This window comes from Erinaceus europaeus, chromosome 12 (genome assembly GCF_950295315.1).
Source record: "Erinaceus europaeus chromosome 12, mEriEur2.1, whole genome shotgun sequence".
Lineage (NCBI taxonomy): Eukaryota > Metazoa > Chordata > Mammalia > Eulipotyphla > Erinaceidae > Erinaceus > Erinaceus europaeus.
Window position 1 is genome coordinate 22,997,532 of NC_080173.1, and position 26,032 is coordinate 23,023,563.

The window sequence follows — 26,032 nt, forward strand, 5'->3', positions numbered from 1 at the left end:
CGGTGATGAGGTTCTAGCAATTCATTAATCGATTTATTTTTAAGACATTGTTTGTTTGTTTGTTTGTTTATGTGAAAGACAGGAGGAGAAAGAACCAGACAAGACTCTGGTACATGTGCTGCCGGGGATTGAACTCAGAAACTCATACTTGAGAATCTAATACTTCATCCACTGCGCCACCTCCCAGACCACATAGATTTAATTTTTTAACTTCTATATTAGAAGGTTTTAAACTTTGAACTCTAGTAGTTTTAACTCTATACAAATCAACAAGTTTGGAAGTTAGGAAGTAGCGCAGTGGGTTAAGCGGTCCTTGCACTGTGAAGCAAAGTGCAAGGACCGGCGTAAGGATCCCAGTTCGAGTCCCTGGCTCTCCACCTGCAGGGGAGTCACTTCACAGGCGGTGAAGTAGGTCTGCAAGTGTCTTTCTCTCCCCCTCTGTATTCCCCTCCTCTCTCCATTTCTCTCTATCCTATCCAACAACAACGACAACAATAACTACAACAACAAGGGCAACAAAAGGGGATAAATAAATAAAAAATAAGTTAAAAAGATGTTAAAAAATAAATTCTTTGGGGGTCGGGCGGTGGCGCAGTGGATTAAGCGCATGCAACGCAAAGTGCAAGGACAGGCATAAGGATCCCGGCTCGAGCCCCCGGTTCCCCACCTGTAGGGGAGTCGCTTCACAGCCGGTGAAGCAGGTCTGCAGGTGTCTATCTTTCTCTCCCCCTCTCTGTCTTCCCCTCCTCTCTCCATTTCTCTCTGTCCTATAGTGGGGGCCAGGCTCAAACCTTAGTCAAGCAAGTGGTAGAGAAGGCATCCTCCCCCAGGTGAATTATTTTAGTGCTCCAAAAATTTGAACCATCTCTACAGGTATCAACTCAAAAGCTTCCAGGCTCACATATACTAAAGTTTCTGCCACCCAAAATTTTTTTATTAGTAGCTTAATCATTATAGGGTATATAGTTCCACACTGTACACACCACCAAAATTCTGTGCCCCGTCCTCCCAACAATAACCAATACAGCTGTCACAAAGTCTCAAGAGACAGTCTGGCTACTACTTCTAGTAGTTTGTTTTTGTTTTGTTTTGTTTTCCTGTTGTTGGGTTTGTTTTTGTTTTGTATGTATTTGTTCATTTGTTTTTCAAGTGCAAGTGCTTCAAGTCTCTAATCAGCCAACATTTATAACGTAGGTACTATGCGCCCTCTAGTGTACTGATCTAAAACACAACTTCTGCCCAGATAATTTTAATTGAAAGCAGAGTAGTTTCACAAAGGCAAAAAAATAGTCTCTTGCAGCATTTCTCCCCTAGTCAACAAATTACATGCTAATAACTTAATTAAATATCCAAAGCCATTTCAATGCCAAAGATAATAAATTTGTCCCCACTTACTAATTATGTTCCTCAGAACACGTGCTTGAAGTGGAGGGGGGAGAAGAGAGACAGAAGGCTAAAATCAGTCAAATGTATTCTTAAACAACCTTAACAAAGGCTGAATAAAGGAAGAAATTGAAATCAATAGTGATGACTAATTCAGAAACACTGTGTTCTTTTACAGATGGTTCCATTTCTACCACTTTAAATACCATAAACACTCAAAAACTGTTCAAGTCTACTGATGCCTTATAGATCTCTTTAATTTCCTAATATTTACTGAAAAATTCTAGGATGACTGAATAATGAATTTATCTTTAATACAGGGGTTGGAAGAAGATTGTAAAAAAGGAAAAAAACAGACTTTGTCTGCTTCAGTTGTGCCACAGACTGCTTATTTCTCCAGGTCTTAGCATACTCATCTCTACATTAAAAGCAAAATAAATAAATAAATAAACAAACAATGAGGGGGCAGGGAGATAGTTCACCCGATAGAGTACACACTTTACCTTTACCGAGGTTTGAGCCCCTGCCACCACACAAAGGGAGTTTCACAAGGGGCGGAGTGACACTTTAGTGTCTCTCCTGTCTCTCTTTTACACTCTTAAAAAAAAAAAAGTCTGCTGGGAAGGGTAAAACAGTGCAGCTGTAAAGCCTCAGTGCTCCCCTAGCAACAGGAAATAAGAAGTTAATATCATACAGGTATATCTACAAATTAAGAGAGAGGGAGAGGGTGGGGTGGGGATGGGGAGAGGGAGGGGAAGGGGTTGTGTGTGTGTGTGTGTGTGTGTGTGTGTGTGTGTGTGTGTGTGTGTGTGTGTGTGTGTGTGTGTGTGTGTAAGTAAAATGCAATGATCTGGGTGAGAGGAGACAGCTGAATCTGTTAGAATACCAATTTGCTTTATCTTGGGTCAGAGGTTCCACCATACCATCACATGCCACACTCTCTCTCCCTCTCCCTCTCTCCCTTCATTGCTTTCTCTCTACACACACATACACATATATGCATATAAAATACAAGATAAGGATTGGAACTGTAAACTTTATATCACTATATAATCCCAAAATAATCTGCAATCAAGTAGTTATACATTTAATAGTTTTTTAATGTCTCCCTTCACTAGCATTTTTACATTTCATTTAGAGAAATGTTTGCAGATGAAAAATATTCATAGGAACAACCTTAAATATAAAGCCTAAAATTAAAATAAAGGCTGTCTGCAGAAGGCATGAGAATACTATTAACTTGACAGTGACTGAAGTCAGGATTCCATAATACTGGCCAAATGAGTATTCACCTAAGCATCTCCTAGAGATTTTAAACATCTATTTAAAATTAGTTAACTTCCATAGCTTTATAAAGCAATGGAATATCAATAAAAGTTTATATATATATATATATATATATATATATTTTTTTTTTTTTTTTTTTAACTAGTATACTTCTGGGCCAAAATACAGTTTGCCTGATAAGGGCATGAGCCCTGTCATGAATTGTGGAGCAGTTCAAGCGACACCACCATCTGGGAGGGGCAGGGCACTACAGGAAGTCCCGGTGCTATGTCTTTCCCTCTTCCTGGACTAAAAAGAATTTTAGGGGGCATGCAGTGATGCATTCAATAGAGCACATGTTACCATGTGTAAGGACCCAGGTTTAAGCCCCTAGCCCCATCCGCAAGGGGAGAAGCTTCACGAGTACTGAAGTAGTGCTACAGGTCCCACTCCCCCACCCACCCCTTCTTCTCTCTCCTTCCCCTCTCAATTTCTCTCTTTATCCAAAATAAAGAAATACAATAAAATAAAAAATTTTTAAAAGAGAGTTTTTAAAAGTTGGTTCAGGGGCAGTAAAGGCACGCATGTGTGAGGTCCCAGTTCCAACAAATAAACAAACAAAATCAGCTACTTCTGAGAAGCAAGAATTATTATATTTTTTTATTTTCCCTTTTGTTGCCCTTGTTGTTTTGTTATTGTTGTTGTAGTTGTTACTGTTGTCATAGCTGTTTGCTGTCACTGGACAGGACAGAGAGAAATGGAGAGAGGAGGAAAAGATAGAGAGGGAGAGAAAGACAGACACCTACAGACCTGCTTCACTGCCTGTGAAGCGACTCCCCTGCAGGTGGGGAGCCTGGGGCTGGAAGCGGGATTCTTATGCCCTTTGCACTTCACACCACGTGCGCTTAACCCACTGCACTACCGCTGCATCCCCTGAAGCAAGAATTATTAAGCTGTTGTTTTGCTGCTAAATACTGTCTGAGTGTGTGTATCAAGTCTGAAGTTGATAATGAGGAACAAAACAAGCAACAGGCACTACTTACCCATATGGTATGTGTATTCTAGTGGCACCACTGTAAGCCAGAACTGAGCAGTGCTCTGGCAAAAACAAACTTAGCACAGCGACTGGAAAGACCTAAGTATTTAGTAAAGGACTTCATACACATCATTTCCATATTGTATTAACTTACCATTGGTTTACAATATGATCAAACTTCAGGGGATAGGCAGCTTCATACCTCTTCAAGATTTACAGAGATTTAAAGAAAGTGTCTACTAATGAATAAATCAATGCAGGTACCCTGAGATCCCAAAAAACAAACCTATACAAAAAATCATAAGCAACATTAAATTCAGGCTTTCAACAAAATACTATTTACAAGAAGTTCACATCGAATGATCTTGAAAGAGCTATCACAATGATACACAAAAATCACACAAGCGGCAATAAAACAGCAAACACTCATTTATTTACAAAGCATCATTACATGATCCAAAACTGTGGTCCAAACAAACTTTCTGAATATAAACAACAGGGTTACCAAAATAAGGGCAGAGGCTAGAGGTGTGTGAAATGGGGTTTCCTTCCTGAAGGAATTCTACTTGAGCTAGAAGGACTGAGCAGATAGACCAAGGCAGGCACCGTACAGAAACTCAAAGTGCGGCCCAACTCCCTCACTGCCTGCATTCAACCACTATACTAAAAAACTATATAGATATTCAACTTCTCAGTCTCTGTGCAATTGAGAAAGGCACTAAAATACTTTGCCCAGGTAAACAGGCTGACAAGGTAAGGTCATTTGCTGTCCTCCCTTCATGGGTGGCAAGGGGTCCTAAAACCTAAAGGAGCAGCAGCCATTTTGTGACCACAGATACGAGTTATCAGGTCAGCTAAGCAGAGTGTTTAAATTGTCTAACCGGTACAACCACCAGCAATTTAAAATTGGCCATCTCCAGATGAGTTATAAAAGGAAACAAGAATTGTTTGCCACAGCCACTGAAGTCATATTTTTTGTTTGCATCCCAAGTGGAATTTAAACTGACGCGAACTGACAAGATGCTGTTATTATTTCAAGTAGGCCAAAAAACACAAAGGAGGAAAGGCAGAGCTACTTTAACATTTTGGCTTATGATGCTAGCATTTAAAAATAAAGAATTAACAGATACTTGTCATCTTTACCGATCAACTGTCTCATGCCTACACTGAAAAAGTCATGTCACTGCAGTTATATTCTGATAAACTGTACACAGGAACTAGCATTCTTCAGGATAGCATGACCAGTAGGCAACCAGGAAAATATGTAGCATTCTCAAAACAGTACAGTGCAAATGAAATGTGTCCAAAGAATGAGAAAAGTAAATAGCAGCTGGTTCCCTATAAACAAAACATAAGAAAATATGTACTAGAGGGCTAACGTGATATTTCTCCATGAAGATGATGTTACTAAATTGTTCTTTCTAAAAATGTTTATTTAAGAGATGATGAAAAACTGCAGGCTAAAATCCATTTTTTTGTCAAGTAATAATTTTATGTTCTTGAATTTAGAAATGATGTAGTGCTCATTTTTATAGAAGTCTCTAAAGTAATAATGTAAACACAATTAATTGACTTAGTCTATAAAACCCTATGATTAAAGTGGGTATTACAGTTTCACTTGTTTAATATTTCCTTTAATAAGAATGTTTCATTACACATTTACTGAAAGCCTGAGTAATAAAACAATGAACAAATTCCAAGAGCAAACAATGTTTTTTTCTTTTCCCATGAAGCTAGCATTATGGAATTTTAACAGATGTTCTGTTTGGTCATAGTTAATAAAATGAATCATGTAGGATTAAAATGGCGTTCAATATGTTTGCATTGGAATTTAACTGAAAAGGAATTTCACATTAAAAGTCTGAAAAAAATGATAATCACTTTTTCCCCTTTTCAAGGGAATTACTAGAATCTGAAAAGTAAATTCATTATAGTGCTTCTCACTTTTCTAATGAAACAGGTTTAAAATTTATAACAACTATTTTTTCAAGGCTTAAGAAGACTGAAATCTTAGAAAATTGCATACTGCTTGGTATTTCATCACCTACCCAACTAGAAGATTCTATAGCATAATGTATCAAGAGTGAGTCACCATCCCATGTAAGTCCAAGACCCTTAAGAACCCCCTCAGCATTCTGAAATAGTCATGATGTCTAGCTATGTTGACACACACAAAAATATAAAAATAAATAAAATTTAAAATAGTGTAAAAATAAAAGCAAATGTTAATTGAGTGTTTAACTTATGGTAGACATGTTTTTACAGCCTGTGCATTTTATATGCTTACCTGAGAAGGCAAAGTATAATCAGATAGAACTGCAATGTCAAGCCAAACCAAAAGAAAGGAAGAAGACAGAGACAGCTTCACACACAGAGACAGATACAAAGACACAACTACAAAGGGCCACAGAGGCAAAGTGGTATATGCAACAAACTTTCATATCTGGAGCTTGGAGATCCCAAGTTCAATCCCCGAAAGGCACTATAAACCAGAGCTAAATAATGGTCTGATAAAAAAAAATTTTTTTTTAATAGTAAGTTACCCAAAGGTAGCTTTTTTTTTTTTTTTTAAATCGGGGAATACTTCTTTCTTTGTTTTTTAAGATTGTATTTATTAATGGGAAATATAGGAGGAGAGAGAGAAAGAACCAGACATGACTCTGGTACATGTGCTGTCAGGGACTGAACTTGGGACCTCATGTTTGAGAGGTTAATGACTTATCCACCTCACCATCTCCTGTACCAGGGGAATATTTATTTCTATTTTACTATCATGAAAGCACAAAATAGTACACAGGATTTAGAATGGTAAATAAGTTATATGAGTTCTAGCTAATAGTTGTTTAAAGCATATTTCAATGGAAAACTATTCAAGAGTCACAGTCCCAGCAAGATAGCCTTCTTCTAAATGGGTAATTTTGACATATAAAAACTCTGACCAAAAAGAATCATTAAGTTTTCCAACCCATTTATATTAGCAATTTTGACCAGTTCAACCATAAACCAGGATAACACTACATTGTCAAAACTAATATGCTGGGTTTTCCTACAACAGCAGTCAGTCAATATAAATCACAATTTGTTAACTGATAAAACAATTTCTCTCAGGAGTCGGGTGGTAGCGTAGCGGGTTAAGTGCAGGTGGCTCAAAGCACAAGGACAGGTGTAAGGATCCCCATTCAAGCCCCCAGCTCCCCACCTACAGGGGAGTCGCTTCACAGGCAGAGAAGCAGGTCTGCAGGTGTCCATCTTTCTTTCCCCCTGTCTTCCCCTCCTCTCTCCACTTTTCTCTGTCCTGTCCAACAACAACAACATCAATAATAACTACAACAATAAAAAACAACTAGGGCAAAAAAAGGGAATAAATTAATTAATTTAAAAAAACACTTTCTACAAGACATCTGGATAAAACACTCACTACTTGTAGTTGTAACAGCAAGCCTCTAGTTCAAAAACAAAAACTGTTAATCATCATTATGAAATGGCATTTTCACTTTTAAATATAAGCAGACTGAAATTGCATCTCTGCTCAAGAACTTAACATCTGACACAGGGTTCTTCATTTCTGATTATCCTAGCACATCATCTTGCGATGAGATCTCCTTCATAAGACCGGGGTGTGAGATTTCAACAGGAATAGTCTATGCAAAGCTTCTAGCACATTGGAAGTAAGCTTGGGTTTAGGAAGGTAAAGCAACTTTCTAAGAGCATACAAAAGTTCAGAGTGGCATTTTATACATGCCACTTGCTGTCGAAAGTCCTTTCACCAGGTTAAGAGCACATGGTGCAAAGCGCAAGGACCGACGTAAGGATCCTAGTTCGAGCCCTCTGGCTCCCCACCTGCAGGGGAGTCGCTTCACAGATGGTGAAGCAGATCTGCAGGTGTCTTTCTCTCCCCCTCCTCTCTCCATTTCCCTCTGTCCTGTCCAACAACAACAGCAGCAGTGACAATAATAATAATAATAGCAACAAGGCTAACAACAAGAAAAATATAATGGTAAAAATAGTCTCCAGAAACAGTGGATTTGTAGTGCAGGCACTGAACCCCCCAGCAACAATCCTGGAGGCAAAAAAAATAAGAAGGGATTGGGAGACAGCTTGCCTGGTAGGCGTGAACCTTACCATATATAAGGCCATCGGTTCAAATCCTGGCACCACATGAGAATATCATGGACAGCACTGGAAGGGTGAGTAGCCCCTTTTATGGTGAAGTGATGGGGCAATATCTCTTTTTTTTTTTAAATTTTTTAAACTATATTTATTAGATAGAGACAGCCAGAAATCAAGGGGAAAGGGGAGACAGAGAGGGAGAGAGAGAGACAGAGAGACACCTGCAGCACTACTTCACCACTTGCAAAGCTTTCCCTCTGCAAGTGGGGACCAGGGACTTGAACCTGGGTCCTTGAGCATTGTAATGTGTACTCTCAACCAGGTGAGCCACCACCTGTCCCCTCTTCTGTAGTTCCTCTCTCAAAAAGAAGGATGAGAAAATTGACCTAGGGAAGGCTGCTGAGTGGTGTTATCAAGCATGCACTGCATTCAAAAATTAAAAAAGCATGAGAGAAGGGACTTTGTTTAGCTGATAAGAGCGCACATTTTACCAAGCACAAAAAAACCTAGGTTTGAGCCTCCAGCACCACATTAGAACACCATACAAGGCAGAAGTAAGATACTGGCACAGTCTGCGGTATGTAGCTCTTCTCCCTCTCCCCTCTCTCCACCTCTCCCTCTCTCCTCCTCTCCCCATCTGAAGTTGAAAGGAGAAAAAAAAATATGCCAGGATCAGATTAATTGCATATATTCAAGGTCCTGATGGGGAAAAAAAAACATTTGAGTTGCTGGAAAAGTCGCTAGGTGTTTTTCTATGCCACAAGAAAGAACATCAGGGTCAAATAAAAATGGATTAAAGATCTGGATATTAGGGGGTCCAGGCAGTGGCACACCGGTTAAATGCACACAGTAGTATGTGCAAGGACCAGGGTTCAAGCCCCCCACACCTAACCTGCCGTGAGGACACTTCACGTGAGCTGAAGCAGGTCTGTAAGTGTCTATATTTCTTTCTGCCTCCTTTCCTATCTCCCCCTGCTTTCTCAATTTCTATCTGTCCTATCTAATAAAATAGAAAAGAAAAAAGAAAAATATATATCTAGATATCAGACTAGAAACTCTAAAAGTTATAGAAAAAAGTATCAGTGAAACTTTGTAGGACCTTTACATCAAAGATGTATTTTGAGACTCAAACCCCTGGGCATGGGAAATGAAAAAAAGAGTAAACAAATGGGATTACACAAAGCTGAAGAGCTATACACATAAAAAGCAAACTACACAAGGATAAAAAAAGAACCCAAGCGAATGGGAGAAGATCTTTGGACATCAGACATCAGTCAAGCAACTGATATCAAACATCTCTACAGAATTGGTACAGATCTACAAAAGAAGCAAAAATAACCCAATTAAAAAATGGGTCAAAGAACTAAACAGGTTTCTAGAGAGAGAAATACATGGCCCACAGACACATGAATAAATGCCCCACTTCACTTATCATAGAGAAAAGCAGATGTAAATTACACTGTGATACCATCCTCATACCTGAGAGAATGGTTTTTATCAACAAACCAGGAAATGACAGGTGTTGGAGAGGTTGTAGAAAAGAGAACTCTGCTTCACTGCTGGTGAGAATGCAAACTAGTGCAGGCCCTTTGAAAGACTGTATGGAAAGTCCTTAAACAAATAAAAATGGAATTGCCTTATGATCCAGCAATACCACTCTTGGGCATTTATCCAGTGGAAACTCAAACACTAATTCGAAGAGATATATGCACTCTTATGTTCATAGCTTCCTTATTCACAATAGCCAAAGAATGGAAGTATCTTAAATGCCTATCAACAGATGACTGGCATAAAGAAGTTATGGGATATATATTCCATGGAATATTACTCTGCAATCAAAAAGATGATAGTGCCCTTTGTGACAAAATGGATAGAACTAGAATTGATTATACTTAGCAAAATAAGTAAAGAGATAAAAAAACAACTACCACTGGTTTCACTCATATATGAAATAATATTTACATGAACTTGCTAACAAAAATAATACTAACAAAACAAGCAAGCAAACTGTAGTGAGAACTCTGGTCATTATCTTTGGGAGGTAGGAGAGTGGAGATATGGAACTTTGGTGGTGTGGAACTATACTCTGTATTCTTATAATCTTGTAACAAACTATTAATAACAAATAAAAAAGTATTTAAAATTTTTATCAGGACATTCTGAGGTCCAGATTTGTGTGTTGCCCCCTTGTGGGAAGAATATGAATTAAAATAACCCTTTTCTAAATGTATGAAATTAGTTTAAAAACAAAATCTGAGTCTTCTTTTTTTTTTTCATCTGAGTCTTCTATGTTCTATCTAAAATAGAAAGTAAAGCAAGAATTTGTTTCAAAAGTTAAAAAAATATGCATCATGATTTTTCTGACAATCCAATAGATAAACTAAGCCTAAGAGAGAGGGTTTCTGGAAAAACACACCTTAGTCACAGGCATATCTATAAAGGATAATTTTAACTTAAAGGAACTGAATTGTCAGGCAAAAGAGCTGAGAAAAAGAAGACTCTGGGGGTTTGGGTTAAGTGCATATGGCGCGAACTGCAAGGACAGGCTCAAGGATCCTGGTTTGAGCCCCCTGCTCCCCATCTGCAGGAGAGGTTGCTTCACAAGCGGTAAAGCAAGTCTGCAGGTGTCTCTTTCTCTCTCCTGTCTCCCCTCCCCTCTCCATTTCTCTCTGTCCTATCCAACAACAATGTCAATGGCAACAATAACAAGAACGACAACAACAAGGGCAACAAAATGGGGAAAAGTGGCCTTTAGGAGCAGTGGATTCATAGTGCAGGCACCCCAGCAGTAAGTCTGGAGACAAAAAAATAAAAATTAAAAAATAATAATAATAATTTTAAAAGAGAGAGAAGACTCTGGTGATCTGATGTAGTTCTGGGGCTCAAAACTGGGGCCTAACACGTGGAAAGTGTGCACCCTACCAAGTAAGTTATCTCCATTATGATTCATGTTTATTAATGTAACAAATACTAATTGATTACCACTCAAGTATTGTGTCTTGTATAATAACAGCTCCATCTTACATATGCATATCATTAAAGCACTACAAGTAAAGTGTCTAGCCTCCTATGTGTTGCCCCGCCAAAGTCTGATCTCTTTAAGTAGGGCAGAAATGGCAATCCACACAGCAGGCACTCGTAAAATGACTAATGAATAAACTCTGTAGTTTTTTAACTACGGAGTTTATTCATATGTACAATTTCACTTCCAATTCTGTAGCTCCTTCCACTTCTGTAGCTCCCTCCCCCGCGCCATCGAACCAAATCCACACCTTCCCAGTAAACGTGGCCCCCTCTAAACAAAACCCTCAGTCGTGGCAGCCATACACCTCTAAAGAGCGCGGAGAACTCAGACAAGCGGAATGGAATTTTGATGATTTGTTTGGAGCAGGAGCGTTTGAATCTGGAGCTCAGCAGGCATAAGTCAGGTTTCCAACCGGTTATTTGGAACAGGTACGCATCTGCGCAACACAAGCATGGGAAAGGGTGACCCCACTCAATGTAGATTCGTCAGTTCCCATTAACTCTCTTCGCCAAGGCACTGATGAATCATTAGCGAGCTTCATCTCAAGGGTGAAGACAAGCTTAGAGAGAAAGGTTTATAATCCTGACGTCCGCTCACTACTCCTGCGCTCTATTGTCTGGAATGGCATGATACCACAATTCCGTCAGGCATGCCTTAATCTTAAACACCTACACCCAGATAATTGGATTTTAGCAACACAGGAACTTACATCAGGCAATTATGGGGCATCTGCTACGACACAGGTTTATGCAGTTACCCCACGTAATCAAAACGGGGCCTGCTTTCAGTGCGGTCGCCAAGGACATTGGCGTAACTAATGTCCTGATAAGCTGCAACCCCGCCTCCAGTCAGGGCAACCCCGCTTTCAGTTAGGGAGCCAGAAGCCACGTACGGTATGTCCCAGATGCCGTAAAGGGTTTCACTGGAAGAGAGATTGTTGGTCCAAATTTCATAAAGACGGCACGCCCCTGAATGGTACAAATTCGGGGCCTGAGATTTTGTGGACTACTCCTGTTTTAGAATGCAGTCACCCTTCTATGACAGTAAAGATTGGCAATATTCCTTTTAAATTTTTGATTGACACAGGGGCAGAAAAGACGATTTTAAGGTAAGAAGAGGTTCCCCAAGATTGGGAACTTCTCCCTGGACCCAGTATACATGGAGTAGGAGGGGTGACCCCATCATTTTGCACACGAGATTCGCTCATTTGGGAAGACCTGGAAGGCTCTACCGGACACTTCCGCCCTTTGGTAGCTGATATCAGCACCAACCTACTGGGCAGGGATCTTCTGGAATGTCTTGATGTTAGGATATCTACAGATGCCTCTGCAGAGCGTAACACTCGAGACCAGATCTAATCAGCACCCCCAATACTAAATGCCACTGTTCATAGCCAAACACCCCGCTTAAGCTGGCTTTCTAATGAGCCTGTCTGGGTGGAACAGTGGCCTTTACCTAGGGATAAGCTAGAAATTTTAAAAGAGCTTGTCCGAGAGCAGTTGTCCTTGGGACACATTCGTCATTCTTGAAGCCCATGGAATACTCCTGTCTTTGTGATTAAAAAGCACTCGGGAAAATGGCACCTCCTTCAAGATCTCCGTGCGGTAAATAAAACCATGCAGGTCTGGGGCTCCCCCCAAAGAAGCCTCTTGCTTCTGCAATTCCCACAGGAATTCCAATCACAGCTATTGATATACAAGATTGTTTTTTCTCTATTCCCTTGCATCTGCAATATTGTAAACGTTTTGCCTTCTTTGTTCCGTCTATTAATAATGCCAGCCCTGCTGACAGATTTGAATGGGTGGTGCTACCCCAGGGTATGGCCAATAGTCCTACTATTTATCAGGAGGCTGTTAAATATGCCCTTGTCCCATATATTCATAAGGGCCTTAAAGTTTTTCATTATACAGATGATATTTTAATATGGGGAAAATCAGATGCAGATCTCTATGCCTTACGTGATTTTCTCATTCCTGCATTTAAAAAAAAGTGGCCTTAATGTAGCTCCTGAGAAGATACAGCTAATTCCTCCAATATCTTTCTTAGGTTCAGAGATTTCTCTAATGCAAATTTGTCCCTTAAAACCTAATGTCACCTTTCCTTCTAACCTTACTCTTGCTTCCTTACAAAGTTTTCTAGGAAATTTAAATTGGCTTAGGCAGTATCTCTATCTGCCTACAAGCTGCCTCCAACCACTGTTTGACCTGTTGAAAGGAAACAAACAGCCCTCCTCAAAATGTAAGTTAACTCCCGAGGCCTCCTCGGCACTGGAAAAGGTTAACCAGGCCCTCCATGCACCTTGTTCGATTCTCCCCCTCCTCTCCGGTAAACCTTCTAATCTTCAACTCCACCCCCACAGTAGTAGGGGCATTGTGACAAGACCATGGGGTTCTCGAGTGGCTTCACACGCCAGTAGGAGGAGCTCCAAGACTCCTCACTGAGATAGACGCGTTAGCATTCATGGTTCACCAAGGGAGAAATAGGTCTGTGCAGGTCTTAGGGAAAGAACCGGATTTAATTATTCTGCCCTTTTCTCTCACAGATACAGAGTGGCTTATACGCCATCATTCCCGCTTTGCCATAAGCTTCCTGGGGTTTCCAGGACAAATAGATAACCATTTTCCTTCCAATAAATTGATAGCTTCTTTACCTCTTCTGCCTCTACTAGCACCTAAACTTTTCTCTCGGGATCCCATTTCCTCTGCTCCTACTATCTTTACTGATGGCGGAAAAAGGGGAGCTGCTGCCCTTATATATTACCCAGACAAACAATCTCCTAAACCTCTCTTTACTGAGCTTCCTGAGAATTCCCCTCAGTACAAAGAACTTTATGCTGTTTTCCTTGCATTAAAAGCTGTACCAGAATCCTTCAACCTTTTTTCTGACAGTGTGTATACTGTTAACTTACTCCCATGGCTGGCTTGTTCTTATGTGAAAATTGATGACAACCCACTTTCACCTCTCTTGATTCAAATTGCCTCTATGCTCTGTTCTCGAACCCAACCACTGTATATTCAACACCTTCGTTCCCACAGCCCTCTTCCTGGTTCCCTGTCCGAATGGAACGCTGCAGTTGACCGCTTTGCCTCCACAGGAACTTTCCCAGTCTCGGTCTCTGATCCTGCTAATTTTCATTCTCTAAACCATGTTAATCTTAAAGGCCTTCGAGCTCGATTTCCTGATGTTCCTGTACCAGTTAAAACATATCCTTGATACATGCTCTTCTTGTGCAAGTCTCATAAAGACACCTGCTATCCAGACCCTTGGGGTTAACCCCCAAGGTTTAAAAGCTAATGCTATTTGGCAAATTGATGTCACCCACATATCAAACTTTGGCAAACAAAAATATGTGTTTGTCTCAATAGATACCTTTTCTAAATTTATGTGGGCTACAGCTCAGACAGGACAAAGCGCTAAAAAGCTTGTAAGCCATATGCTCTCCTGTTTTGCTGTGATGGGCTTACATCTTCAACTGAAAACTGACCATGGACCGGCGTTTACCAAACAATTTAAAGATTTTTGTTCCCTCTGGAACATTACTCATACCACAGACATTCCCTATAATCCACAGGGACAAGGCATTGTCGAGAGGGCCCATCAAACCCTTAAGGCTCAATTAAATAAAGTTAAAGGAGGAACATATTCCCCCAATATCCAGCTAGCAAAAGCCTTAACTACATTAAATCTCTTTAATATTTACAATAATTCGGACCTACCTCCTATTATTCTTCACTGGCAAACACCATCTACCCTTCCATCCATTAAGGTCAAATGGAGAGACCCACTCGATAAAATTTGGAAAGGGCCTGACCCCCTATTGACCATGGGAAGGGGTTTCGCATGCGTTTTCCCTCAAAATTTCTCTAAACCTGTCTGGGTTCCTGCCCGCCATGTCCAACAATACCCACAGGATGGCGCTGTTATCCCTGAAGAACAAGAAATACTACAAGAGGACCAGATGCAGGATACATCCCAGGACCCATAATACGACATGGCTGAACCTACAAAATCTGGCTCACAGAGACCTCTCTCCTACCCTTTCCCTGAAAGTCTTATGTTATAACTGGCCAGTTGTGTTTTGTGAGTGAGTGTGTTGAATGACAAAAAATTTTTTTTGCATAACCCATCTGCTCGGAGTACTCTAAAAGGTAACTGGCTTTATATAAAAATGCTGGACACAGTCAAAGTTTCTGGAGACGTCCAGAAACATTCCAAAATTTTTGTTTTTCTCCCTCTTTTGATTTTTCTATATAGTTTTGGTATACATGTAAGTGTTTAGTCTTAAACTGTGTGACTAATGACAGATATAAAATTGTTTTTAAAATGATATGTTTTTATAACAAAGGTGCTTTTTCCTCCAGTGTGTTATAACTAAATGTTTATGGGTATGTCTCAAGTTTGGTAACAGTAACTTAACAGTCAAAAGTGTAACCCTACAGCTACATTATTACCAGACAAGGTAAAATTTAATTTGCTAAGGTAACTAACTATTTAAGGTAAAAGTCTAAATGTTTAACATGACTATACATTCCCAAAACTAAAATATATAAATTTTATATACAGGACATCTTTGGAGGGCCCCCAAAAGTGCCCTGTAAACTATCTTGTGGAAATTAATCCACAACAGATCTGGCATCAATCTGGCACTGTAAACGTTAAAATCATTGTCACGAAAATGTGTTAACTCTCTAAGCAATTTGAGTCTGTTTAAAATACATATTTTAACTAAAATTGGTCTCAAGATCCTGCTGTAGAGAGGATCTACAGGAGGATCACATTAGATGACCTTTAAATAAAATCATAAAGATATTTAAACCAATTATAATCATCGAGTGTTGGTATGCATGAGACCCCTTCTGTTTCATTTGGTTTAAATCCCCCCTGCTTAACACTATTTTATTTACATAACCACTGTTAACAAGTTCCACCTTCCCTCCAGGGCATTTGTGGTTCAGTGATAGGATTCTTGCCTAATCTGCCCCCTCTTTGTCACACTCTGATTTTCACCAGTCACTTTTCTCTCCACCCTCTCTATGTCACATCCTGTTTCCACCCTACTTGGGAAGTATATATAAAGACAACATTGTGAGTTTTAGAGTACTTTACCTTGAGTTTAGCTTAGCTTGTCTTAGATTGTGCTGCGTCCTGCATGCCTACAGCTCAACTATGAGTCCCTGGTCGTCTGTTACCTGCCCGTGAAGCCAGCCCGGCGAAAACAACCTAACCCGTCGAAAACAACAATCGAGGTATCAACTATAATAAACCTCTAACTTGTTACAAGTTCAAATTAACCACGAGAAGCAGATTGTTTGTGTTTCTTTCACAGGAATCCCGGAAAAACCATCTGAACCCCTGCACACCCTGACGTCACCCACTAGACAGCACGACTACAGTGGCACACCTCCCGAAACTCTAGATGTCACTTAATGTGATCTGAAGAACCTGATACACAGACTCCAAGGACAGAACTTTCTCAATGCCTGCTTGCTGTTCCTGCTTCTGACTTGCCTGTCACATGTTGGCGGTTCCAGCTGGCTATCTACAGAAAAGCAGAATTCCAGTGGCTGACCTCCCTCATGCAGCGTCTCATCCCCTGCCAGTTCGTCCCCTAGCCACCTACTATGGACTGAGACTTATATCGGACTTGCTGGCATACCCTATAGACATTTTACAGAAGTTTGAAGCAGCTTATTTCCCTTCACGCTGCTGGTTTTTCATAGACTGATCCTGAGTAGTTCACAGACTTTACAGACTGTTGCCTTGAGGACTATACAATGCCAAATAGCCCCTCTGTTTGGTGGGTCATGCCCTCCCGCCTCCCCCTCATTATGTACCCTTGTCCCTTCCCCCCCCAAGCAGGGAACATTCCTTTACACACCTACCCTCCCCTTCACACCACACTGGCTTTTACTACTCCCCTACTTGTCCCTATATCATTTAGGTTTATGCCAAAAAGGTTTCTGCTCCACGACAGTCTTTTACAGACTTTGAACCATCTTATGCTATGACTAGATATAAAGATAGAAAAAGATGTAGAGATATTGTGAAGAGATGGTTGAGCAGGCTGCGCTTAAACCTATGTGATGAGTCCCTCCAGGTAAGTCTCTCTCCCTAAAGAGGGGTTGAGCACAGGGGGACACATAAATCTCACAAGGTTGGCAGCCATTTAAGCCTTCCCTCCTCCACAGAAGTCCTACATCTTCCCACCTGAGCACGGCACCCTTTAATAACATTTAAGCCTGCTCCATTCCATTTTTCTTTACTGTGTCCATTTAGATATAAGGGGAAAGGAGGAGATGATGCTGAGGAATTATTCTGATGCAGTCTCCGCCCCCCAGGTTTTACCACGCCCCACAGTGCCCCCTTCAACCAATCCTGCCCCCACATGTCACCCCTGGTTATTGCCCAATAAAAGCCCCCTCATTCCCCCCCCCCTCTGGGCCCTCGGCTCTCTCGCTCTCTCTCTCGCTGGGCTCCTTCGGGTCGCGCTCTCTCTCTCTCTCTCTCTGCCTGGTGAGGTAGTGGGGGCGGCCATTGTCAGCTGACTCCACGTGGCCTGAGCCACCCCCCAATCCTATAATAAAGATTTGTGTACCCCACTTGTTCCAGACCTCCTCTCTCTCTCTTCTCCGCAGTGCAGACTGACACCTGGCCACAACAACAACAATTTTTACTTCTTTTGGGGAAACAAGTGTTTTCCTTTCTTGAGTTTCTCCCTGTTTGCTACCATGAGTCTTCTGTAGCAGCCCTACTATTCACACGTAAGATGCTAAAGCTTCTTCACCTACATCTTTCAAGACAATGGACCCTCTGAAGTCAGCCTGGCTGTGATTTTACTTTCCACTTCCATCTTACTGCAGTAATGCTGCTGCACCACAAAGCTTGGCCACATCTAATCTGGCCAAGCTTGTGAGGAAAAATGAGTATTGAAAGGGGGGAGGGAAGTAGCATTGTCTGCTAACCTTGCTTATATTCAGTCTAAAATTTACAGTTACTAAAATAATTTAAGAAAACAGAGGATAGGTGTACAATCTCCACAAACATCAAATGCAAGAATATGGGGAAAAAATGTGCCAGTATTCACCAAATCTAAAAAAAACACACATAATCTACCTTTTTATGCATGGATTCAAACTTCAATCTCATTTTAATGAGCTACAGCTAGTGAACTAAAACTATTTTAAAGAAAAAAATGTACAAAGAATAAACGCATGAGTTTCCTGGTGATTCTCACTGAGGTTCCGAGGCATTTTCTTATTGAAACAATAGAACAAGCTCTTGGCAAAAACATTTGACAGTGGTATCAGAATAAAGTAAGAACTGAAACTATTTATAATGCAAAGTTTTAGTTTAAAGCAGATATATCACTTATTATTTTTCTCATTTTGAAAAGAAGTTACGTTCTATTCAGCAATAATTCCTCTCTCATTCCATCAGAGAATCTCTACAAAAGCAATATTTCAACAAAAATCAGTTCTGAAAGGTCTTTTATGAATACGTATAATGCAGAAGACCCCAATTAAATTTCCAACGAAACACGGCCATTTTGAGTAAATAAAGTCATCTAAGTAGATGACTTATATTTGCAAGAACTGACGTGTAGAAATTAATTACAAGCATGACATACGTCAAAACAAATGTTTAAAAGAGAATGCAGTTGTAACTGTGTGTTTTATCTGTATGTGAAGCCAGTATTCTCCAGTGTGCATATATATTCATTTATTCAGTGTATCTTGGAAAAATAAAAAAAGATTCTCTGCTCTCATGCTCATTTTTCTGCAGCTAGGTAAAACGAGAGTACATAGCACATGTTTTGTAAGAAAATAAGTACAAGATGAAAATACAGTGCAGATGATTTTTTTTTCTTTTTTTGCTTTTAATTTATAAAATGGAAACACTGACAAGACCATAGGATAAGAGGGGTACAATTCCCACCACTAGAACTCCATATCCCATCCCCTCCCCTGATAGCTTTCCTGTTCTTTAACCCTCTGGGAGTATGGACCCAGGGTCATGGACAGATATCATCACACTAATAGCTAAATTTCAAACATTTCATTTGCCCTGGAGAGGGATTTCTCTTTCTAAAGTTGCAATCAACTGCACCAAGCTATATTAAAGGTTCCACCTTGTGGAGATCAAAGCTTTAAATAACACTTAACACTGCTGGTGTTTCATACAGAAGACTATAGTCTATAGTAGAAAACAAAATCGGAAAAGTACCTGGGGAGGGAGCAGAGTGGTGGCAGACCCAGTAGAGCAGACATGTTATTATGCTCAAGGACCTGGGTTCAAGCAGGACCCACCTGGCCTGCAGGGGGAAGCTTCACAAACTGCAGCTGGCATTTGCACACCTGCATGCACTCTCTACCCCGCTCCCCATCTTTCCTATCTCCCTCTCCCTGCCCTCTAGACCTCTCTCTTTCCAAAAATAAGTAAATAAAATATTAAAAATTATATAAGAGTAAAATGACAAGCAGGGGTCAGATGGTGGTGCACTTGGCTGAGCACACATTACAATGTGCAAGGACCTGGGTTCGAGCCCCCAGTCCCCACTTGCAGTGGGAAAGCTTCATGAGTGGTGAGGCAGGGCTACAGATGCCTCTGTCTCTTTCCCTTTCTATCTCCCCCCTTCCTCTCAATTTCTGGCTGTCTTTATCCAATAAATAAATAAAACAATTTTTTAAATGATGATAAACGGGGGGGGGGGAGATAATATAATGGTTATGCAAAGAGACTCTCATGCCTGAAGTTCCAAAGTACCAGGGTTCAATTCCCCGCACCATCATAAGCCAGAGTTGAGCAGCATTTTGGTAAAAATAAATAAACATAAACAGAATGATGATAAGCAATCTTTTCTTTTTTTTAATTTAACAGGACAGAGGGAAATTGAGAGGGGAGTGGGAGATGGAGAGAGAAAAACACCTGCAGCCCTGTTTTAATGCTCAACCAAGTCTGCCACCACCTGGCCCCTTAATGTTCTAGTAATTATGAAATGCATCTAAGTTAGAAATGTAAATATAAGGGGCCGGGTGGTGGCGCACCTGGTTAATACCTTGCGCATGTATTACAATGCGCAAGGACCCAGGTGTCTCTCTGTCTCTCTCCCTATCACCCCCTTCCCTCTTGATTTCTGGCTGTCTCTATCCAATAAATAAATATTATAAACATTTTTTTAAATGTAAATATAAATGACAATGATTTAGCATCCAAAGACCTCCAAAGAGAAAATAAGAATAGAAAAACAGATGGCGGGAGCCGGGCAGTAACGCAGCAGATTAAGTGTACATGGTACGAAGCACAAGGACTGGCATAGGGATTCCTGGTTCAAGGCCCAGGCTCCCCACCTGCAGGGGGGGGGTCACTTCACAGGTGGTCTGCAGGTGTCTATATGTCTCTCTCCCTCTGTCTTCCCCTCCTCTCTCCATTTTTCTTTGTCCTATCCAACAACAACAGCTATAACAACAATAACAATTTTTAAAAAGTGCAATAACAAGGGCAATGAAAATGGGAAAAATGGCCTCCAGGAGCAGAGGATCTGTGGCGCAGGCACTAAGCCCCAACAATAACCCTGGAGGCAAAAAAGAAAAGAAAAGAAAAGAAAACAGATGACTATGTTCAGGGGAGGTAGCTGAGCATAGTGGTTATGCAGTGATAATTAAGTCACAGGGTTTTTTTTTTTTTGTCATAATGTATGCACTTCTCAAATCATCTGACTATACATTTCAAGTATCTTACAATTGTAGTTGTCAGTTAAAGTCGTAGAAAAAACTAATATGATTTAAGCTCTTAAGAAAAAAGAAAATGATGACCTAATCAATGACTCCTCTTACATGTTACTTAACTATATATTAACTTTTTTAAACTTCAAAATAGTCTCCTGTTTGTAAGGCAGAAATTAAAACAAGCCTCCTGCAGTAAAATACTGAAATCAATTTTTTTTCCTATTGAAAGAATAGGAAACTGACCATACAGATGATCACAGAACTTCAGAGTTAGAAGGCACAGAGAATGACAAGGTTCACTCTTGTCACTGCACCACAAGTCACCTGGGGTGCCAGGACTCCACCCAGACTAAACTCCCCCGATCATCTCACTTAGTCATCAGGAAAACAAGAGCTGTGGTCCAGAAGGTGGCACAGTGGATAAAGCATCGGACTCTCAAGCATGAGGTCTTGAGTTCAATCCCTGGCAGCACATGTACCAGAGTGATACCTGGTTCTTTCTCTCTCTCCTCCTTTCTCATTAATAAATAAAATATTTTTTAAAAAAAGAGCTAACACTTTTTTCTCAAAGTTCTTTCATTGCCAATTTTTCATTAACTTCACATTTTGATCTCTTATTCTTAATAGTCATTCTTAATATATTATCTACATTGAATCAAGCCGTAGTCTACATTTAATCACTCTATCAGTATGATAACGAGCAGTTACCGGCTAGACCATTCAGATCACTGAAATAACTCTTAACAGCAAAACCGTTCTGCCCACTGATTAGATGTAAGAAATGATGTCAAACCAAACAGAGCACCTTAATACATGGTAATGTGACTGGTGTACTGCACCAAAGTAAATGACTCTGGGATTGGGGGGGGGGGGGGTCAGGTCCCGGAACATGATAGCAGAGGGGGGACCTAGATGGGATTAAATTGTCATGTGGAAAACTGGAAAATGTTATGCATGTACAAACTACTATACTTTACTGTTGACCGTAAGCCATTAATGCCCCAATAAAGAAAAATAAATAAAATTTAAAAATTAAAATTTAAAAACATGTTCATGTGATCATGCTTTCCCATAAATTTTAACCTTTTTTTCAAACTCACTTAAAAAATCGTTTTTTTAATCTTCATTTATTAGATAATGACAGTCAGAAATCGAGAGGGTAGGGGAAATAGGGAGAGAGAAGGAGAGACACCTGCAGCACTGCTTCACCACTTGCAAAGCTTTCCTTCTGCAGGTGGGGACCAGGGGCTCAAACCCGGGCCCTTGAGCACTGTAACGTGCACTCAACCAGGTGCGCCACCATCCAGTCCCAAAAAATCATTCTTGGTGAACTTCAGTATTAGGAATAAAATGAGTTACCTCTCTTAAAACTGTGCTTTTGTAGCCGCGATACAATCCTTTGATACCCTGAAACAAACAAGGTCAAGATTTTAGAAAGTTGAAATAACAAGATTTCTTAATGGTAAAGCAGACTTACCTGTTCTAAAAATGGATGTTATTTTTCATATTTTAATTAATTAATTAATTAATTGGATAGAAACGGAGAAACTGAGGGAAGGGGGAGACCAGAGGGAGAGAGAGAGAGAGACCTGCAGCCCTGCTTCACTGCTAGTAAAGTTCCTCCCCCCACCCAACCCAGGTAGGAACTGGGGGCTTGAATCTGAGTCCTTGCATGTTGTTGTATATGTGCTCAGCCAGATGGGTCACCACCTGGCCCTGCCAAAATCAGAGATCTAGAAAGCTCCCAAGGAGCACAACTGTGTAAGACGTTAAAGCCTCTAAGCTAGCAGAAAGCATATAGAGCTCAGGTCAGTTCCCTTTAAAATGAGAACATCTCTAATAACAGAACTGACTGCATATTAATTTAGCTTCAGCCGCTTTCAATGTTTCTTCTAAAAAGGACCCTTGAAATCATTTAAATAAACACATTTTCAAGAACAAATGGAAAAAGGATGTCAATTAACCTTTTGTATACAGAAATTATATTTCACAGTGTCAATCGGAGGACATCAAGCATTCATTAATAATAGTGATTAATAGTGATAAACATCCCTGGACAAGCCTTGACTTATCTACTGAACTATCCACATGATTCAATAGGGACCCTCTGCTTGATTGATCTTATTTATAAGATTGTTCACCATTTCTTCATCTAGGTAGCAGAATTAATGACTTTTTCAGGGACTCAAAGGTGAGTCAGCAATACGGCATGACCCTTACCAAATAAGGAAGCCCTAGATCTGATCGCCAGTGGCATGTGAGAAGTATCCTGGGCAGTTTAGACAGGGAAACTCCATGAATGACACGGGAGTGCTCTGTTGTGCACCCTCCCAGGTGAACTATCTCATGGGATCAAAGAATTACATGTTGACATATACATTATGGCACCAGCCACTAGTATCACTCTAGAACTCCTTTTTCTGCCATGAGTTCTTAAATTCTGTTAAATGTTTACTCCATAGCTGAATTCAAAGAATTGTAGGATAATAGGGGACTGGGTGGTGGCGAACCCGGTTAAGCACCCAGGTTACCATGCACAAGGACCTGGGTTCGAGCCCCCATTCCCCACCTGCAGGGGGGATGCTTCACAAGTGTTGTGAAGCAGGTCTGTAGGTTTTATCTTTCTCTATCCCTCTCTATCTCCTCCTCCCTACTCAATTTCTGTCCTATCAAATAAAAAATATATAAAGGAAAAAAATGGCTGTTGGGAGCAGAGGATTCATGTGCTGGTAGAAAAAAGGAAAGAAAGAAAGAAAGAAAGAAAGAAAGAAAGAAAGAAAGAAAGAAAGAAAGAAAGAAAGAAAGAAAGGAAGGAAGGAAAGAAGGAAGGAAGGAAGGAAGGAAGAAAGAAAGGAAGAAAGGAAGAGAAAAGAAAGAATACAGGATAACTACAATGCTAAACAAATACAGTAGTGTCATTCAATGCTTCTGTTTAGAAAACTGAAAAAGAAAGAAAATAAGAAGGCAGAGGGGCTGGGTGGTAGTACACGTGGTCGAGTGCACATGTTACAATGCACAAGGACCCGGGTTCGAGCCCCACCTGTAGGGGGAAAGCTTTGCGAGTGCTGAAGCAGGGCTGCAGGTGTCTGTATCTTTCCCTCTGTATCATCCCCTCCCTTCTCAATTTCTGGCTGTCTCTATCCAATAAATAAATAAAGATAATAAAAATGTATTAAAAATAAAATAAATAGGCAAAAACACACAAAAGACAATGATACTCCTAAGCACTAAAAGTTACTACAGGGAGTCTGGCGGTAGCGCAGAGGGTTAAGCGAACATGGTGCAAAGCACAAGGACAGGCGTAAGGATCCTGCTTCAAGCCCCCATTTCCCTACCTGCAGGGGAGTCACTTCACAGGTGGTGGAGCAGGTCTGCAGGTGTCTAACTTTCTCTCCCCCTCTCTGTCTTCCCTTCCTCTCTCTATTTCTCTCTGTCCTATCGAACAACGATGTCATCAATAACAATAATAATAACTACAACAATAAAACAAGGGCAACAAAAGGGGATAAATAAATAAATATTTTTTAAAAGTTACTACAACTGGTTATTAAAATTAGCTTTCAATGTCTTCTAAAGCTCCTGATATGAAATACACAAGTTATATTAGCTACTATAAAATCTCAATAATGATAGGGGCTGGGTGGTGGCACACCTGGTTGAGCGCACATGTTACAATGTGCAAGGACCCAGGTTCAAGTCCCCAGTCCCCACCTGCAGGGGGAAAGCTTAATGAGTGGTCAAGCAGTGCTGTAGGTGTCTCTGTCTCTCTTCCTCTCTATCCAACCCTCCCCTCTCACTTTCTGGTAGTCTCTATCTAATAAATAAATAAAGATAATAAAATCTCAATAATGATAAGAGAGTTTAAAGACATCTCACCTCTTCACATAGGATACCAGAGAAAATCTTAAAAGTTCTCGAAGAAGCAGATACCTGTGCCCTCTGCTTAACTACTTCAGAGGGAACTCGAATCAGGCAGGCAACCTAAAATATAAAAAATTAATGCATTCTAAAAAAAGAAATAACGGAAATGAAACATGAAGCTTTTATCTCAAGCAAAATGTACAGTACAGAAAGTATAATGCATAGTCTAAGACAAAAGAAAAATTCCATAGAGTGTCCTAAAAGGTTTTTTAAAACCTCTTAGCACTTGGACCCCTAGTGGACATGCACTGTTTCATCAGTCAAGAACTTTTCCTTCCTTGTCCTGCACTGATTCTCTTCTGCAATGTTGCTCTAAACATATCAATCTATAAAATCAATGACACATTTATTCATTTTGACTTTCCAATACCTAGCACAGATATGGTGGTATCACAGGACAGTCATTTATTATTTTTTAATTTTACTTATTATTGGATACAGATAGAGAAATTGACAGGAGAGGGGCAGATAGAGAGGGAGAGAGCGAGAGACACCTGCAGCCCTGCTTCACCACTTAGGAAGTTTCGCCCCTGCAAGTGGGGACCAGGAGTTTGAACCTGGGCCCTGGTGCACTGTAATGTGTGCGCTTAACCAGGTGCGCCACCGCGTGGCCCCAGGACAGCCATTTAAATTATGTTTGATGGAAGGATAAAACAAAAGGCCCATGCTTTACTGGAAGTAATGTATAAACATCAGCAGAAGCAAAACTGATCACCATCTGGTTATCACTAGCCTTCCATCTCACTTATCAGCCTCAGCCAGCTCTTGGCACCAATACCCCAAACCTCCCCCGCCATGCAACAGTTAGAATTCTCCAGACACTCTCAGACCCTGCTATATCACTCAAATTGACACAGGTCCTAGTAGGTTCGCATTCAGAACTGTCCATTATTAGAGCAAGTAATTTTGACATCATCCTGGATAACATGCCAGAATCAGGTATGCACCACTTCAAACTCACATTTCCAGAACTCTGGCTTCAGTACTCTACTTATTCTCAAAAACTGGGTCAAAAAAGAACTAGTCAACCACTCTGTATGTATTAGGTTGGCTGTCATCAAAAAGATAAAACTAATACTGGAGTGGATATAGAGGTAAATTATCTCTTGCACACTGTCAGTGAAAACATAAATTTGGTACCATGGCTATGGAGAACAGCATAGAGATTTCTTTAAAAATATAACTACAATATCACATAGCATTCTACTAGGTATGCAGCCAAAGGAAACTAAACTACCATGTTCAAAAGTATCTACATCGTCTGTGCCGACAGGAGCACCATCTACTGTGGTTAAGCCTTGGAAACAACCTCAGTGTCCACTAAAGAAAGGTGGCATATATATGTGTGCATACATCTTTCGGTGGAATATTATTCAGTCATAAAAAATAAAATAATGCTGCCATTTCTGACAATACAGATGCAGCTTGAGGACACAACACTAAGTGAAAAGCATCAAAGAAAAACACTATATGGCTTGTCTCACTTATATGTGGAATCTCAAGTAAATAAATACAGAAAACAGACTGATAGCTACCAGAGGCAGGGGTGTGAGGTGTACAAAAACA

The 26,032-nt window shown here is 40.4% G+C and overlaps 1 protein-coding gene across 16 annotated transcripts in view; it reads right to left on the reverse strand.

Moving 5' to 3' along the window:
• Nucleotides 1–26,032, reverse strand: part of SLC25A26 (solute carrier family 25 member 26) — a 138,990-nt gene that overhangs the window by 76,037 nt on the left and 36,921 nt on the right. For 10 of the 16 annotated variants that reach the window (XM_060202925.1, XM_060202919.1, XM_060202924.1 and 7 more), the window contains 2 exons: nt 24,422–24,526; nt 21,905–21,952 (listed from right to left, as the gene is read on the reverse strand). The exons of 3 other annotated variants lie outside the window; for them this stretch is intronic. In XM_060202925.1, the coding sequence (XP_060058908.1) occupies nt 21,905–21,952; nt 24,422–24,526 (153 nt within the window). The remainder of the gene's footprint in view (nt 1–21,904; nt 21,953–24,421; nt 24,527–26,032) is intronic. 3 more of the 16 variants (XM_060202922.1, XM_060202920.1, XM_060202932.1) reach the window with 1 other exon arrangement.